Below are 19,054 nucleotides of genomic sequence, written 5' to 3'. Positions count from 1 at the left end.
TGCTGTTCTCCTTAGAATCGGAGAATACCTGCCGATCGCCCCCCACGGCGCTAATAAACCCTGTGACCTGCTGCTTTGCTCATTTCTGCTTGTACACTCTTTAATATGTATGCTGCCATTAAACATTAATGGCTGGAGTCAACTTTACGACAGAAGCTCCAATCAAATTCAACTTACTTAACTTTCTCTCATAAAGTTGCTATTTGTTTCACTGCGGCCTCATTATTCTGCGATTTACAGTCCACCAACATGATGCAGAGAGGTTTCTGTGTGGGTTTGGTTGGTCTATTTATGGAAATCTTCCAGCGTTAAATTCATGAAATGTGTGTGTGTGTTTGTAACAGTGATGTTTCATTTATCTTTCCCTCTATGACAGCAATGGGAACCAGAGCACAGCAGAAGTGAGGTCACCTTCCCATCTGAAACAACAAGGACATGTTTGTTGGGGGAGGAGATTCACAGGGAGTGTGTGTTAAGCGTTGAGGTCCCTCTGGATAACTGGTCCTGTTCTCACGGGGGTCTTAATAGAGTCTCGGGGGAGCGCATCCTGATCCGTTTACCTCGTGTTGTCTCTCGGATGCCCCTCTCTTACTGACCCTCTCTCTTTCTCTCACTCTGATGTGACAGATGCGACAGGTAAGAGAGATTGACGGCGGCGAGTAACACGGAGAGTGTCTGTGTTCACGCACGTTCCCAGAATCCTGCTGGGTTCTGAGTGGCAGGTCAGCTCCTGTTAGCTCCTGCGTCCTGCTGAACAAACAAACTTTTATAGGGTCGCAAACAACCTCCCTCACACTAACACATGAGTAAACATATTTGACCCCTCTTGAGTACCGTGTGAATAAAGGAATGTCCGCTCACACACATACATACGTTTACCTAGCTGTTTAAATTAGGACATCAATAAACTTCTATTGTTTTCATTCAAGGCTGGTTATAATGACTACAGACTTACCCACGCCCTACCCTTAAAATACAACTGCGAACATTATTTACTGGAAGACTGTCAGATTTAGTAAACTTCTGAGGGCAATTGACCCTTTGCTAACCTCTGCCTTCTAGACCAATACTTTAACATTTTTTGCCATTCACCTATCAGATAAAGTTTGGCTCTTCTAACGTACATTTATGGATTATCTGTCCGTCTGTATAGTTTTAGGTAAAATTTTATGGAAATATACCCAAAGATACAGTAATATTTTGGGTCACTTAAGCCCCTTTCACACAGAGATTCCAGAAAATACACGGATAATGTGACCCAGCATTTGTCCCGGGATTGTTTGATTTCGGTTCATTCACACTGCAAGTGATTTGCCGGGATCTGTGAGTGCGTTCACACACAACCCGTAAAAATCCCGGGAAGACACATGACGTCAGGATGAGACGTATAACGGACGCGTCGAAAACATGTACACGCACATACCGTTCCACAAAGCTGGTGAACGATCTCAGCTTCAGTACGGATAGTGAGGAGCTCCTGGTCTCTGCTTCGCTCCAGTTTGCAGGTATTTGTTCGTCCTTTCTTTGTTGATGACGAACACAAACTTTCTTCTATTAGCAACAGAGTCGCGCGATGGCACGAGCGTCATCACTATGACACACCCTTTACGGCATTAGTCCTGGCTTTTGTTCACACAGCGCGCGTTCCGGGACTGATTACGGCAATGTTACTAGGTCCCCAACCTGGAATCAATCCCAGAATCAATCCCAGGTCGTGTTTGCGCTCACACAGAAGGCGTTCTGGCAATTTCCCGGCAATTTCCTGGGATCAACTCGCTGTGTGAAAGGGGCTTTATAGTGACACAAGGCATACAAGTTTGTCCTCATTCCCAAATGAACCTAAAACGAAATAATTAAAATAGGCCTATACTGAAAAGAAACTAGTTGTTGCCTTGAAAACCTTAAAGATGGATGGATGGATGGATGGATGGATGGATGGATGGATGATTAGATAGATAGATAGATAGATAGATAGATAGATAGATAGATAGATAGATAGATAGATAGATAGATAGATAGATAGATAGATAGATAGATAGATAGATAGATAGATAGATAGATAGATAGATAGATAGATAGATAGATGCTCACATAAACAGACACAGTGATAAACACACACACACACACACACACGTTACAAACACTGTAGCACTGAATGATGAGGAATTAGGTGGCAAAAAAGAATGATAGATGTGAAGAACCTGTGATGATAGATGCACACACAGTGTCATTCACATTATAGGCTTATACTATAAATGTGTGTTTGGGGAGTGTTTAGAGTAGAACACTTAAATAAATTCTTCTCTAAATTCATCTCCATTTGCTGTAGCTGCAGAAAACGAGTGAAAAGAGATTCAATTATTTACGATGATGAAGTTTCAGCTGGAAAAGAAGCAATGGCTGATATTTTTAAATACATGAATGAACAATAATGAATATTTCAGTTCCTCTCCTTATTTCACCCTGCACCACACACATGGAGAGGTAAGTGGTTAAACTCAATCGGCATTTACCAAACTAGGAAGTGCAGAGATAAGCAGGATTACAACAACAGCTACTCGACTTGAGATGGAGTCAGTCTGTCAGTGTCTTTCTCCTAAGGCAACAGGAAACTTCAGACGAGATGGTGAACGTGGCTCTGAGTGACAGATGAGAACATGATAGATGGGTGGTGAAATAAGGAAGGGTGGAGAAGGAAAGGGGGAAAAAAAACAAACAAAAAAATACACCGTTTGAACCGTTTGGTTCCCATTAAAGTGCATTATATGGAGAAAAATGCTGGAATGTTTTCATCAAAAACCTTAATTTCTTTTCGACTGAAGAAAGAATGACATGGACATCTTGGATGACATGGGGGTGAGGGGCCTGTTGTAGTCCTGTCATACAAACCCTTATGTGGAAACGATTTCCTTGATTTTCTTTTTGAGAGTAACTTCTTCAGTTGCTTTCAAAACTGTGCCTTGATTTGAACTCATTTTCCTCCACTATTTTTTTTTTATGTAATGAGAAACTTCAAAACACTCTCAGTTTGATCCCATATTTAACATGTAACACCAGATGCACAGAATTGTTCATTTTACTGCACTACTTGCTATTACAAATACCATTTGGCAACTTGTTTGGTGAGTTTAGTGTTTTTTTTGACATGTCAGCAAGTTTTAAGCTAATGTAAGACTGTCAATGTAAATGACGCCTCATTTTGTGCATTGTTTCATTGTGTGAACTGACTGCTAGGTTCATATATTTGAAGTGTTCTAAGATGAATTGGATAATGATAGTTCTCTTTCACCCTGAAGGAAAGGTGTGGGTTGACTTCAGCATACACACAAACTCGTGCGGAAAAAAAACAACAACCTTTCTCACCTTACTTTTCCTCAGTAATGTGCACAGCACACTTATCACCACCTACACACAAAAAAACATGTTTCAGTCACAAGCTCTTTTATCTTTACACTGTGTTACAAGTTAACTTCTTTATGAGCAGGCTTATCAGCCTATTGTGACAGAAAGCGGATCCAAATATTAAATTTGTGACAGTAGGCCTACTTCTTTAACACGGCACATTACAGCAAATCCCAAAAGCTGCTACTTGAGATTAGCAACACATTTTAAGCATAATGTTGGTGTAACATGCTCTAGTTGAGCTGCAAGAATGTTTTAAAGCTGTTGACAGACTGATTGAGTTTAATTATTTCGCCCGACGTGTCGGGTTTGGTTTTGTTATGTCTGCGAGTCTGTTGGGCCTGATATCCGTCATTGAGGTGCCGTGGGGACTGGGGAGGTGCATGTAAACATGACTGACACGTGTATGGAGGTTAAATGCGAGATTAGAGAGTTCTCAAAGCTTTATGACCCTCACTTCCCCTCTGTGGGTTTGAAATGCATTGATCTTTGAAGGTGTATTCTTTTTGAAATGTTTACATTGTGTACTTCTGGGGGTCCAGATGCAAGATAAGCAACATTCACTTTTCCATAGTTTTCTGTCACCCATTATCACTTTCAGAATCTGGCTTAATGGATTCCCATTCAACTATTTCCTTTCTCATCTTCTCTCCTGCGTTCTGCTCCCTCATTGATGCAAGAGTTGTCAAAATTAAATCAGAGATTCAAGACTAGTCAGCTTGTTCTGAATTAGATATGGCAGGTTGTTAAACCAAGTCATCTGAGCACGGAGAATTGGCCAACCAACAGAGTTTGTGTCGTATATCTGATATTATTCTGCCTGACCGAAGATTTTCACGTCCAGCCTACAATGGTTACTATAATTATATTGTCACTGCTCTCAAAGGGAAGTTTAGAGACTTCAATCTTTGTCAGGCTTTTTTGATGTTTTTCATATATTGAAATATAATTTTACTGAGTGCTTCTCAACATTTTCAACTCCAAGACCCATTCAAAAAATTAAATAACCCATAAAAAAAAAAAAATTAAATAATTAGGCTGTCAGGAATAGATGTTTTACGAGCTGAATGATCTTCAGGGTTCCCACCCCTTTTAACCAACAAATTTACATGAATATTCCAGTTGTTTGTGATTTTACTGACTGAGGATATTTTTTTTCCCCTCGCAATCCTTTCTATCCAATATAATATTTTAGAGCTTGTCATAACTTGTAAAATGCATATTCTAGGGCTGTCTGTTAAATGTGTTATTAACGGCGTTAACACAAACCCATTTTAACGCGATTCATTTTTTTTATCGCAAGATTAAGTCTTTTTAGCCTAGCAAACTTTTTTTTTTGCCCCCTCATCAATATCAGGACCTCATTGATGGACATTGTGCGAGAGATTATTTGCTCCAAGTGAGAGTGTTAGTGTGAATTTGGACACGGTATTGTCAATGTTGTTTTCAATTAAAAAAACAAACAAAAAAAAACAACATTTGCACAAAGCAAGCCGATCCACTTTTTCATGTTTATAAGAGCATTACAATTTGAAAAAAAAATAATGGGACAAAAAGAAATCAAGAGACATTTAGAATAGATAAAAATGTGCGATTAATTGAGAATAATCGCGAGTTAACTATGACATTAATGCAATTAATCGCGATTTAAATATTATAATCGTTTGACAGCACTAGTATGTTCATTTATAAAAAATGTCATTGTCAATGGCTTTTTAAGATTTTATTAAGTCGCGTTTACATGTCTATAAATCAGACTTTTAAAATTACTGTATGTTTCCTCATAGTAGTTAAATTAATAAATGCCTTGATTTGTAGTTGTTTTTGCTTATTTTAATGTGTCTTATTCTTAATCATTTATCATCTTAATGTCTTGGCAAACACTGCACTATTTTTTTAGATTATAGTTTAAATATACAATTTAATTTATCTTTATTTTTACACATTCACACACACACACACACACACCATCAGTGGGTGCAGGTTAATCTCAATGAATTCCTCATTAAGTGTGAGTTTGTTTGGACAGATCAGACCGAGATAGAGACTCTTGTTGGTGCTGTGAAAATGTCCATGCTGACAAGCTGTCGTTGAGCTTTCCTGTCATCCCGTTTTGAGTGTTCCCCACACCTCATTTATCCATAACCCTAAGGGTCACAGGTCATTGTACTTCACCTCTTCAAACCAGAGGTCAGAGGTCAATACCTCCTTTCAGCATGGCACAAGACACTGTAGACATGCTTGTGATAGCAATTTGATCTAGATGTAGAGAGAGAAAGAGACAGTTAATGCCTGGTACAACCCTTAAGCATCCTGGTGGGGTTGACCAAATCTCTGAGATGGGACCTTTGGTGTTGGCATGGTAACCGCCATGGTAGCAGAATGTGGACGGAGTCACGAGGGGTGTTGGTGAGAAATCAGCTCCATAGCTAATGAGCAGCTGCTGGCAATTTCTCTGCAGGACACCAGACAGGCAGAAACAATATTTCAAACTCTTTCAAATGAAATAATATGATAACAAAGACTCCTGGGGCAATGTGTGTGTTCTGGAACGTGTTTGAACAGGGGGTGCAACTCCTCCTGGTGAATAATCACGCACTGGCACACACACACACACACACACACACTGCTTTCATACCTCTCTTACCACTGAAGAATGTGTTTAGACTATGCATTTAATCTAAAATTCATAATCCAGAGTGTGATCTGGCAGATGAGAAAAATAGTCTCTTAAGAAGCCATGCACACACTCATACTCAATCAGGAGCGTTTTGGACGGGAAGGCAAATTTTAATTATGGATGGATCAGAAGTTTTGAGTAGTTTACTAGTTTTCCAAAAATGGAATAGTTAATTATTTACTTTTTAGTTTATTTACTTATTTGTGGTGGTGTTTAATGTCAATGAATTTAGAGATTCCACATCTCAATGAAGATTTTAGCATGCTGATAACATGCTACCATTTAAAGCAACAATGTCAACATATTTAAGGCGAGACGTGGCCTTAAACATCAATTTTCCATGCAGTGATCAGTTTTAAGATTTTGGGCTAATTTACTCCATCAATATGTGTTCTTTCAAGCTGCTATTAAGAAAACGTTGAAAATATACAATAACATGCTAATTTCATTACATTTAGTTTACTTGTGGCAGTAAATTTTCAGGAAGTTATAGCATTCCAACGTGTCATACCGTGTTCCGTCTGTTGGCTGAAGTCTGTCATGACCGGTCTCGTTGGAAAGCTCTGAATCTTGCGCACAATGCTGTGTGACCCAAATATGGGCATTTCCTTTCAGTAAGCAATCTTGAATGTCCAAAGGGTGATCTAAAGCTAATGACGAAATCTCATTGGCTACTGCTGGTTTCTGCTAACGTGATTCGCTCAGACGCATCACGTGGTGTACTCTGCCAATAGGCTTGTTCGACTTCATGCAGCTCTGCGCAGACCGATCGGCGGCTGACTTGAAGCAGTGCAGAAATTTTGTCAGTGCAGCAATTAGAAATTTTGTCCGACTTGATGCAGCGCTGACTCCATATGACTGTGACGTATGCTGTCAAAGTACCGCAAGATCGATTCGAGAGTAGCCGGAGGACTCAGCCAGCGCAGATTCTCAAGAGCAGCTGCACAAGCTCTGATGATGTCACAGCTATTCCACGATTCGTCGGATTTACCACATGACAGCGATCACTCGCGTTTCGTGTTTATTCACACCTTTAGTTCCACTAAATCTGCCATGTTATTAAATAATCAGTTTTCACGTGCTTGAAATATTATTTATTATTATTACTAAGAGCCTGAGCATTTATTCTGTTTTTGAAGATTTTTTTTTCCAATAGAAATGTATTAAAATCCTTACTTAAATCTTTTTGCCTTTTTAAAATGCCTTTTTCTCAATTTTTTTTTTCATTCTCCAGTACAAATATCTCAGTCTCTCAGTACACCAACCTTTCCAGTTATACACTTAGCAGTATTCTAAAGATATTTTCAGAGGGATTTGTTAATAAATCATTCCTAGCCTGATTTATGTGACATTTTAATTATAAAAATATGGCGAAAATCGTTGTTTTTTTGTGTTTTTTTTAAGGGTATGGACAGTATATTTTGATTTCCTAATGAAAGCATGTATCCTGAAATCCCTCTGAACTTTCTTTTCTTTTTTTTTTTCATCTTGTGTGTGAACAAAATGAAAAAAGTATATTGCACCTGGCTTTATCATATGTTCAGATCCATCTACCGAAAATATGCAAAATTGTGCATATTTAATGAGATAAAGCCTAATTTGCATAATCGAACATACAAATTTCAAAAACTTATAATAATTTTTTTTATATACTTGTGTAAGTAATAAACGAGGAAGTTTCATGGTGATATCTATTATTTAAAAATGTTACCCTATTCACCTAGTGTCTCACCATTTTTTTTAATTCATTAAAATGTTAGCAGACCAGGACTGCCGCTGTACTGTGTTCTATATGTTGAGTTTGTGAAGTTTTCTTTGTGAGGGGACCTGGGTTAAAATCCTCTATACCTATGTTTTGTATGGTCAGCTAACATAACCTTAAATCATAAATATAGCAACAGAACTGCAGAAGGTTGCAGGGGAATATGACAAAAAAAAAAAAAAATCTTTGTAAATATTACATGCCTGGCTAAGTCAGTGAATTAGTTTGTGCAGGTGTCAGCATTTAAGATGACATGATGGACATTTGAGAGATTTAACAGTTTAATCATACCGAACTGGCTAAATCAGCTTTTTAGGTTGTTTTTTATAGGCTGTTTAGAATTAGAGCAACAGCAAATCTAAAGCCTTAAGTTGGTAAAATTCCAACTGTTCTGATTTCACTGTACTGGTGACTGTCAAACTGTTTTGGACTGGGACATCGCAGTGCCAGCATATTGTTGACACTCCAATTGTTATCATAAGAGTATGTGATGCAAGTCAAATATTTTATTATTCGACATGATGATGATGTAAATGGACGTTTTTTGGCTGTTGTCTAGTATCTGGCAGTTTTTTTTTCTCTCTCCCTGTTGCATGTTAAGTCTTTGCAAAGTCACCCCCTTCTAGACCAACGGTTAGATGTGATATGATGACAAAATAATACATTTACTGACGGCAAACAATTTCCACACCCTTTTTTAGCTTGCAGAGAAACGTTTCAGTTCCATTTCAATTCCATTAATTTGCATTGTGCTTTGTCGCAATAGGCTATGTTTTAAAGCAGTTTTACAACCCTAGAGAACAAGATAAAGCCAAGATTAAAACAATTATTGCAATAATAAGGGCTTTCCCACCGGAGGAACCTTGTTATAGTCCCTAGAACTAATGGCTGAAGTACCCGCTTTTTGGCATATTCGCACTGCAGGATCTAGGAATGATTTTAGTTCTAGGAACACCTATTGGGGGAACTACATTAGCTCCTACTTCATAGTTGGGTCTAAACCAGCTCTGTGGGAACTGCCAGTGACATAAGTGTACACATTGGGCATCAACCATAGGGCTAATGCTTTTTCATATACTGTCTGCTTTGCACTAGCCTATAATAAAATAATCATAATTTTAACGGGAAAAGACCATTTAAAAATGCTACAGTGCAAAACTGTTAATTGGTTAACAGGAAGTTCCTCATAATTTTCTTTTTTTTTTTTTTTCCTAATCAGTTATTTACGTTAGGGTTTTATGTTACAAGTAAATGTTGTTCAATTAATGTTTATTGCATTTAATGTTTATAGAAGACAACTTCTGATGATCTTTGATTCCTCATGTAACTCTGTATTACAATGGTACAAAACAGAAATATTTTTTTTTTCAAAAGGTTGGTTAAAAAAAAAAAATAAACAACATCAACAGATCATCAACAGATTTTACATCAACAGATCATCAACAGATTAAACATCAACAGATTTTAGAAAATGAAATATGGTTTATTACTGTAAATTTTATAAGTTAAGTCTGTAAAACCATTTACGTTCCTACCATATTTTTAACGGTGAAGTTCTGGCAACCACAGTTGCTGTTTTTTTTACCGTAAAATAGCGGTTTTATTTTTTACAGTGTGTGTAACAGTTCTATCTAATAACGTATTAGACAGGACTGTTTCAGACAATCGGCGACTAGTCAACATTAGTCAACATTTGAATTTGTTTGTAATTTTGTGCATCTCTAATTTTCAATATCCTGGACACTTCATCAATTTCCAATTACAGTCTCTTTATAGTTTTCTTTTCAACGCCCACTCTCTTCCTGAGTATTTTCAGTGTTTTTCCACTCATTTTTTGGCATCTTCCCTCTCACAGGGGCAACTTGACAATCTAGTCCGTGCCAGGAACAAGAGAGTGAGAAAGAGAGCGGGACTCCAGGAGCATTCATCTGTGATAATTAAAAGTCATAAATCTGTGATGGTTTTTGGCAATAGGCCTTTAGACCTGATGTTCTTCAAAGAAACAGAGACAGACCTCAACCACAGATGACATAGACACTCCACTATTGATTTTAAAGGCTCTTTGAAGTCCAAAAGATGTGGTCTCATAATGGAAGAAGGAAGTATATTTTTAATGTCTCGGCCTTCCCTCTCTCGCTTTTTTTTTTTTTTTGGGGGGGGGGGGGGTAATTGTCTAACTTTCTGTCACGGAGAGGGAGGGAAGGGCTGAAGTGAGGAAGAGAGCTGAAAGACAGGGCCTCATTGTTTGCACAAGGGCACCAGGGTTGAACTGACGTGTGCATTCATCTTTAATGTTCACGCTTAAAATATGAACCTGTGAGAACTGTGTTGACAGACACACACGTACCTTCTCTCTCGCTTGCTCCTTTTTTCTTTCACTTCACATTTGCATTACCATGCTGCCGTGTTGGACTGAGGGATTGCAGGCATCTGCTGGTTGGAAGAAGTGAAAAGACATGATAAATAGTGAAAGGAAAACAGTTCCAGAATTGGACGTGAAATAACAAAATATATAACTAAATCACCTCCCTATGTAATTTCCTATGTCGTGTCCAACCCTTTAAAAAATATGTCGTTTTTCTACAGTAAATGCTAATTCGTCAATATGAACAGATTTCCAAGTAGATTTGAAGAAATAATTCCTCTTGAGGTCTGTGTGTGAGAGAGAGAGAGAGATTCAAAAAGCCTGTATTGTTCGGTCATACTTTAATTATGCAGTGAAACATAGTGGAAGCACCTTTTTTTATTATTACTCTATAATGCAAAACAGTATTTTTTTTTTTTTTTTTTACTTGTCACATTTCAAAACGGTTTGTTTCGTAAATCTTTCCCAATGTGATTTAGAGAAGTGTTTATTCAAGGGTCAGGATTCACTACAACTTGCAAGCGTGTGTAGAGTGTCCACACATAAAATTAAAATTAAAAATGAAACCGAAATTTCAGCGGCTGAAAATGGGATTTTCGTTTTTGGCCGAAAGAGGGAAAAAAAGCTGAAAATATGACCCCCAGTGTTCAGTGTTCTGTTGTGACGTCCACAGTCTTCACACATACGTGCGCTTAAATCTGTTGCATAGACTGAGAAACTCTCTATATTTGTTACAGTGATATACAACAACTAATAAACAATCTGTTTTTTTGTTTTTTTTTGAGGAAAATAAACTATACAACTAATGCGGATTAGAACCCAGTACCTCCAACACACTTGGCAAAAGTTCTGCCTCTGGACCATTAAAGTTCATGAGGATAATTGTCGGATCTATGTATTTAATCAAGTGAAAATTCTCACCACTAACAACATGTATTAGATCTCATTAAATGACAAATTAAACACAATTTACTCGTATTCTATGTAACACGTAACGCCACGTCATGCTGTGCGTGAGTGGTATTTACGACAGTAACGTTAAATACAAGTACTCCACAGCGACTCTAGGGGCCGCTGTTTGACAAAACGGAAATCCTGTATAGTGTCTCTTTAATAAAAAGGTTGATACAATTATATATATATATATATATATATATATATATATATATATATATATATATATATATAAATAAGAAATTAATCATTATTATTTTTAAAAAGTAATTTCGGAAAGTGCATCCAGAATTTTTGGTTTCATCCCAGAATTTTCATTTCGGTGCATCCCTATATTTTACATTAAGACATTTCTCGTAAATATTTTCCTTTGTTATGCGGAAGAAAGTAATGCAGGTTTAACTTTGAAGTGGCATGAAGGTGTGTAAAGGATGACAGAAATTTCCTTTTTGGGTGAACTATCCGTTCAAATGTGCAGCAGCAAAACAATGGTCTGTTTAATAATTAGAATCAGAGGAAGAATTGACAATGGTTATTAACTTTTAAATTAGTATTTTATCGTAAAAAACACTAACATTTGAAGTCGACCTCAGGAAAAAAAGGTATATGTTGTGATAATATAGTTAACAAAATTACTCAAACTTCAGACAGTTTGAGGTCGTCAAGCCATGCAGCAACGTGTAGTGACGTGTGCTCTTATCTGTATTTTACAACAGCTTGGACACGAGAATTTAGTGCCAAAACTCAGTTGTATAATGAGCATTCTGACATAGGCCCCATACAGTAATTAACCCCCCATATCACCCGAACAAAGCTCTGTTATGTCCCTGCGCCAACAGAGGGTGTGCAGGATGGTGTGTCTGACAGAATGGGGTGATAATGATGATGGGGAAAGAGCTGCTGTATCCGTCTGCTGTGCTGTCTGCTCATAAGGGAATCTCTCCAGGACAGGTTCCTTGAAGTATCGGTATATTGCCGTTTTTCTTAAAGCACTTAAAGAGATTAGTTTAGGGCATCAGAATTTAAACTTTTATTGTTAGGATTTATTATACATCCGACTTTAGCGTAGATGCTTCTCTAGAACTCATTTTCACTTTGTCCATTGACTTCTCTTTAAAATCAGAAAATGTGTTTGGCCCATTAAAGTGTCTCTTAGGAGAGGAGAAGGATGCACACTGCATTACTGTAATTAAGAATGTTGTGAAAGCTGACATTATTAACAGTGCCACATAAAATAAGCAGTTACAAGCAGCTATTGGTGCCCTTGCTTGAAGGCTTAAAATAAGATTTAATAGGAAGTGTAGTTGTAAACATGCTATCAAATGATAATTTCGTTATTATAAAACATGCCCTTTCTGCTGCGTGCCCCTATATGTACTTATTATTTAATTCATCAATTTAATTGACAATTAACAAGTTTCCACATTTCACATGATTGAATTAAATGTGGGACATGTGTTCATGAGAAATGTTTTGAAATTATTATAAACAACAATAATAATAAGTATTTAATTTTGAGTATCTATCTATCTATCCGTCCGTCCGTCCGTCCATCTATCTATCTGATAGATCTCTTTGTTAAAGCTACACTGTGTAACTCTTAGTTTATTCTTAGCTATAAACACTTAGTTCTTTAAAAAATATATGTGCTCATTAATGTTTATTTACTTCGATCAAGTAATAAAGTATTCTCGTGAGTGTATAATACGCCATTGAAAATACATACGGGTAAGGGGTTCTAATGTTGGTCGCCATGTTGCCCCTCCATCTTGAATGTACATTAGCCAAAGAGGGACATATCCATTAATTCAAGCTTTGCCTTTCGCGTTTGCGTTTGAGTTAACACTCATGGACGAGGTCGAACTGGAAGCCATGTTAATCTTGGACTACATTGGCCACTGTATGAGTTAAAACGAAATCAGAATTGAGAGGAACAGAAACTAATGTTCCCTGGATGGCCATGTACCTTTTCACCGCTAGATCAACACATTCTCATCCCAAAAAGTCATATAACTGACGTCTTGGGAATTCTTTTGACCATACGTCAATATCCGCCATTTTAGGGACCCCTTAAACGTCAGTAGATGGCGATCCCGGGCCGTCATACTGACGCTTTACCTTTAACTTCAGTTAAGAGACGGGTTAGGTTTAGGGTTAGGTTTAGGTCTGGGGTGGAGTTAGGATCCCATAACCTCATCTACTGACGTTTAAGGGGGCCCTAAAAAGGCGAATATTGACGTATGGTCAAAAGACGTCCCAAAACGTCAGTTATATGACTTTTTGGGATGAGACTGCGCTGGCTAGATGGGGGTAAAAATTACACATTGCAGCTTTAAATACATTTTTGTATAAAGCTTTCCCATTGACACTAAGTGTGAAATGTTTTGAGTGAATTTTTTTTTTGATGTTGTTTTCTTGTTAGTGCTGTTTTCTTGTTAGTTTCCGTTAAGTCAGTATCTGTGGAATTTTTATTACTCTGCTTTGAACCATCTCTGGTTGATTGATCAATTTATTGCCTGATCGACTGGTTGACAGGTTGTTTTGTCAGGGTGTTAACTGTCCTTGTGAACCGAGACCTGAATTAGTCAGTTTATGAGGAATTCATGATGAGTCATGAGGTGCATTTGAGTGAAAGTAATTACAAACAAACATTAAAAGTTAATATAACAATCACAACGTCTGTGACAACAGGAGTCAACCTTAAATGTGTGTGTGTGTGTGTGTGTGTGTGTGTGATACAAAGGCACCACTGAAGGCACCATTAGGTTTTTTTTTTCTCCAAATACCCTGGAGGTTGGTTGAATAGATCTTTATCTTTTCAATCATTTACAATTAGTGAAGTGAAGGGCAATCATTTCATTTCCCTTTAACTCTTTTTATCTTCCCATCAGAGCATGTGCTGACGTGATCACATTCATTCCATCGCCACGTGGAAAGTCCCGCATTGTTAAATCTTAAATTCTCTCGCTCTGTAATCATCTGTTAAACATGATGTAATGAATCTTGATACTAGATAAGATGTTTCTATGCTTTGTTCAGGGGGGCACAGGTGTCACGAGTGGCATGTGTAAAAATAAATATTTGTCCATTGTTATGTTACTTATTTTTGCTGTTTTTATTTCATAAATTATTTATTTTATTAATCTTAATTATTGTTAGAAAATAACAAAAACATAAAGATGGAACTGTATTTATATTTCCAAAACTGAATAGAAATTGAACACTCATTTAACATTTAGTTTGACCTCAAGGTAAAGCAGCTCATTGACCGTGAATACTTTTGTAGGCCATGTTTTGAACACTATTGTGTAAATCTTCCTCATGGTTTCCTTTCAACCTATCTTTTGACTTCTTTTCATGTGAAATCAAACATAAAAACGAGACTGAGACACCATGTGGGTGTTTTATGTTTTTCTGACTTTGAATCTTATCAGTTGGGATGATCAAGACCGGGTATCAATAGACTGTCCACCATGCGTGACCCGCTGGCAGCAGCTGGAGAGAACAGAACAACCAGGCCTCGCATTTCAGCTTTTAATCCAGATCTGTCAGATGCTGTTAGGAACAACCACGTTAAATTTCAGGTAATTATCTTTTAACTGTATTTTTTTTTTTTTTTTTTAACACTCAAATGGATTTAGAATTGTGATTACTTTTAATGGGATTGTGCTATTTTAGTATTATTTATTTACTAGTATTGTTTTTATAAATATTTTGAATTAGTTTTTATTTTTACGTTTTAAATCTTTAGTCATTGTTGCATGATTTTGTCATTTATTAGGTTATAAAATCTCTATTTATTTTGGTAACACTTTATTTCGATGATTCACTTTAGACATTCTACTAACTAATATAGACTATATATAACTATATACATATTTGCAACTTTATGTCAACTAACTACATTATTATTTTTTTTAAACTAGCCTTACACAAAAATAAGTATACTTGAAGTGTAACAGTAATAAACTTTGAGTACACAACTAGTTTACAACTAAGTTTTTTAGTCCTGCAACTACAAGTGAATTTAGATTTGGTGATAGTTTACTTGTCAAATACTGTACTTTTAGCATGTTTTGTAGTTTATGAAAATGCGGGGGTGATGCACCGCTCTACAGTAATTTGAAAGTGATTGCAGTACCAGTTTTGGCCACATTGCATACAGTTCCTTTAATGGTGGGGAAAGGAAATTTTAACAAATTTGTAAGTACAGTGCACCACTACCTGTGGACTAGCCTAAACAAAAATTGGTTTCACTTTATTTGGATGGTCCCTTTAACACATTCAGTTTACTATAAGTCACGTTGTACCTACATCTCTACTAACTCTCACTAGAGTGTTAGTAGAGTATTAGTAGACTGGTAGGGTTAGGGTTAGAATAAGTTGGCATGTAGTTGCAAAGTTACTTATAGTCAGTAGATTGTCTGTTGGAGGAGCATCACAATAAAGATTTGGCAAATATTAAGCTGACCGTCTACTAATACTCTAATGAGAGTTAGTTGACATGTAGTTGAAAAGTTACTTATAGTCAACAGAATGTTCAAAAGGGACCATCAAAATAAAGTGTTACCCAAAAATTCACATACATACTTACATTCAGAATTAGGAACATGTTTTCTTTAAAAATGCATATTTTCAAACAATGCAAGTTTCTTAGACAGAATGTAAAACTGTGAAAAAAAATAATTTGATATATAGTCAATCAAAAGAGTAAACACAACTATAAGATTAGTTGGAATATACTTGAGTATACTTGGAAGTATCTCGATCAAAAGATTGAGTACAAGAATAGGCCAAATACTTAGTATATTTAACATATAGTCTAAGTGCAATTTTAAGTATACAAATACATAAAAATGTAAATAACATAAAATGCATTTTAAAATAAAAGAACTATTAAAATAAGTATACTAATAGCACACTTGAATAAACATATTTTTCAGAAGGGATAACAAAAAAAAAACCTTATGTTGTTTGTTATATCATTTTTGATTATTAGTGAATGTGGAAAACCATTTACTAAACAATGTTAACTTGACTTACTGCTTTATTTCGACTTTAAGTGTACACTTGTTAGGCACACACGGTTCGCATACTAAACCCACTTTTTAATTGTCAGCAAAAGACTGCCACTTTAATGAAATTGAACTCATGTGAACTCATGTGACTTAAGTACACAGAAAAAAAAAATACTTTCTTAAATCTGTTAGTGAATTAGTGTTTTTTCACCCACATGAATTTGCAGAGCCTACCTTTTTCCTTTAGCACAGGCCAAGTGTGTTTGCTTGCAGCTGCGTGTGTGCATACTTGCGGCCGTTTCTTTTAAGAGCCAAATACCATTAAAAGGCAGTTACAACAGATCCTCATCTCAAAAACATGCACAAGGGTTACTTAGACGATGTGTGTAATGACTTGTTGGGTTCCACTCTTGTTGATTGTTGCCATTCTCTATTTAGCCTTGAAGTTAGATTCCTCTGCCCGCACTCGAACACATTCTGTATGAATATTATGGAGGTATGGCGGTTCGGGAGGATTCATGGGGGAAATATTCTGCTCTTTGATGCTTGTTTAATGTGTTGAGGAAATACATACAAATGTGTTATTGTGCAAGTAACGCCGTGTCTCTTTCTCTCTCTCCGTTTCCTCCTCTGAGGCTTCCCTGTGGATGAACCATTGCACGTGGGGTGACCTCAACACATCGTTGAATGAATGTCTTGTGATTTCTTTCTTTTTTTTTTTTTAAAGTGTACATTTTGTTCAATAGACTTGATGGAATGCGTTGGATTGAACCATATCTAACAAAATTCAAAGTATGCGTTATTGACATTGTCAACACAAAGTATGGTGACCTCTTGAGGCCAGGAAAGTTTGAGTGAGGTTAAGGTGGTTCTGTGTACCTTGTTACACAGTAACCTAGATAAACAGAAGAAAGAATTTCTTGCTTGTATCACTAATATGTGCAACGAAACTGACACAAACCTCTTTGTACTTGTGCACTTTCATGTTTGCATCGGCAGACTTGCTCTGGGGCATGCTTTGAAAAACACAGAGTAAGCCTTATATCTAGTGTGCAGTCATGTTTTCGCACAGTATCACTGCAATTCAGCAAGTGATTTATTCCCTTTGAGAAATTAATTTCAAATAAAGTTCCAATGAGTTTTCTTGCACTAGTTCTAGTCTATATTGGTTGACACTGCATGTTTCTTTTGTTGTTAGTGGTAGATTTACTGTATGATAGCTTGTCCAACCAGTTCACTTGTCTGTTTGATTAGTCTTATCATGACATTATAATCACCTTTTTTTTTTTTTTTACTGTTGTAGATCGGTTATATCATTCTGTTTACCTGCCACTGTATGCTTATCCAAATATTACTACGAATATTAAGTAAATATCTTGTAACATGAAAGTAATCTGAACATATACGGTAGGCTTATAATCATCTGTTTGATGTTAATTCCTAGTTTTAACTTGTGTACCTCCAGTTAAATGGAGTTCCTACAAATAAGCTTGTTTGACACTCTGTCTGTTTTTATACATAATATGTGAAGTGAAATTTTGATAATTTTATTTTTTACGATAATATAAATGTTTGGGGTCAGTAAGATGTTTTTAAAACTTTTGGTATTCTTTTTTAGACCGCATTTATTAAAAATTCAGTAAAAAATAATATTGTAAAATTAAATATTATTTAATTTATTATTCTTTTAATTTAAAATCATTTCTCCAGTCTTTAGACACATGATCCTTTAAGAAAATCGGTAGTTTTCTCCAGAAGTCCACTTATGTTATAAGGGGTTTTCTTTTTTTGCCCCTTAAAAAAGGCATAGTTTTATTTTTTTTTGTAACGCTTCCTTTTACAGTCCAGGTACCCATACTATGTACATATTTTAGTAACTACATTTACTGGGTAATAACTAGTACTAACCCCGAACCTACCCCTGTTCCATGTACTTACCTAATATTAGCCAGTTGAACTGAAGTTAAACTGAAATGACCAGGGACCTTGTTAAAAATAACAAAAATAATCTTCAGAAGGATAAGAAGAGCAATGGCATGTGTTTATGGGATGTCAGTGCTTTAATATAAGTTTACCAAAGCCCTGTTTTTTTCACTCTTTGACGCGCTTTATTCTGTGCTTCTGGGAGACACATTAACATCATAGTTTGAGCTTGAAAAAAAGGAAAGAAGAATGAAATATGAAAAGCTGCATGAAATCCTTCATCCAATCCTACTAATTATCCTGACATGAGGAGGAACATAGCAGTATAATGACAGTGTACGTTTTGATCTCTGTGATTGTGTGTGTGTTATAAAGACTGGAGACAGTCCATAGAAAACAGCATTATGTCCCGGTCTATGGGATGTTAGTCACACATGCTGGAATCAGTGTCCAACAGTCAGAACCAGCTCTGAAACTTTGGGCCTTTTTCCCATTGGGTGAGTTCAAAAGAGTGTGTGTTTTTGAGGAAAACACAGAGCGATTGTGTGTGTGTCTGTGTGTTTTACATGTGAGACTCGCGTTGAGGCGCGTTGAGGCGTGTTTCTGTGCCATCTGTGGGTTCTGTTGTAATTAACATGTCAGATCTCTCTCTCGTGTTCAGTCTAGCTCGTTGTGTGTGTGTACTCCTATGTGGTAATTAAATGTTTTCTCACTGGATGAGTGTGTGTATGAGTGATAATTTAGATGTCATGTGGTACACATAAGCAGTAGTCATTTATGTGTTGGTGTGAGCTTGTCTTTAATTGTTGATTAGTGGGTTTTTGTGCAGCTTTACTAAACTTTGGAATCTCTTGAAGCGAAAATTCATCCAAAAATTCAGATTCTGACACCAGTTACTCACCTTCATGTTGTTCCAAACCCATTTGATTTCATTGGAATATAAATGGAGA

At 36.5% G+C, this 19,054-nt stretch overlaps 1 protein-coding gene across 1 annotated transcript; it reads left to right on the top strand.

Moving 5' to 3' along the window:
• The first annotated feature begins 435 nt into the window (after positions 1-435).
• Positions 436-18,770, top strand: LOC148978343 (uncharacterized). The gene is given in 4 exon segments (XM_089133649.1): positions 436-620; positions 14,598-14,747; positions 18,480-18,601; positions 18,766-18,770. Coding segments are annotated over 4 exon segments (462 nt in total).
• The last annotated feature ends 284 nt before the right edge of the window (positions 18,771-19,054 follow it).

Source organism: Pimephales promelas, chromosome 7 (assembly GCF_988280905.1).
Source record: "Pimephales promelas chromosome 7, fPimPro1.hap1.1, whole genome shotgun sequence".
Lineage (NCBI taxonomy): Eukaryota > Metazoa > Chordata > Actinopteri > Cypriniformes > Leuciscidae > Pimephales > Pimephales promelas.
Note: the sequence above shows the minus strand (reverse complement) of the source record. Positions and strands in the feature narration are given on the sequence as shown.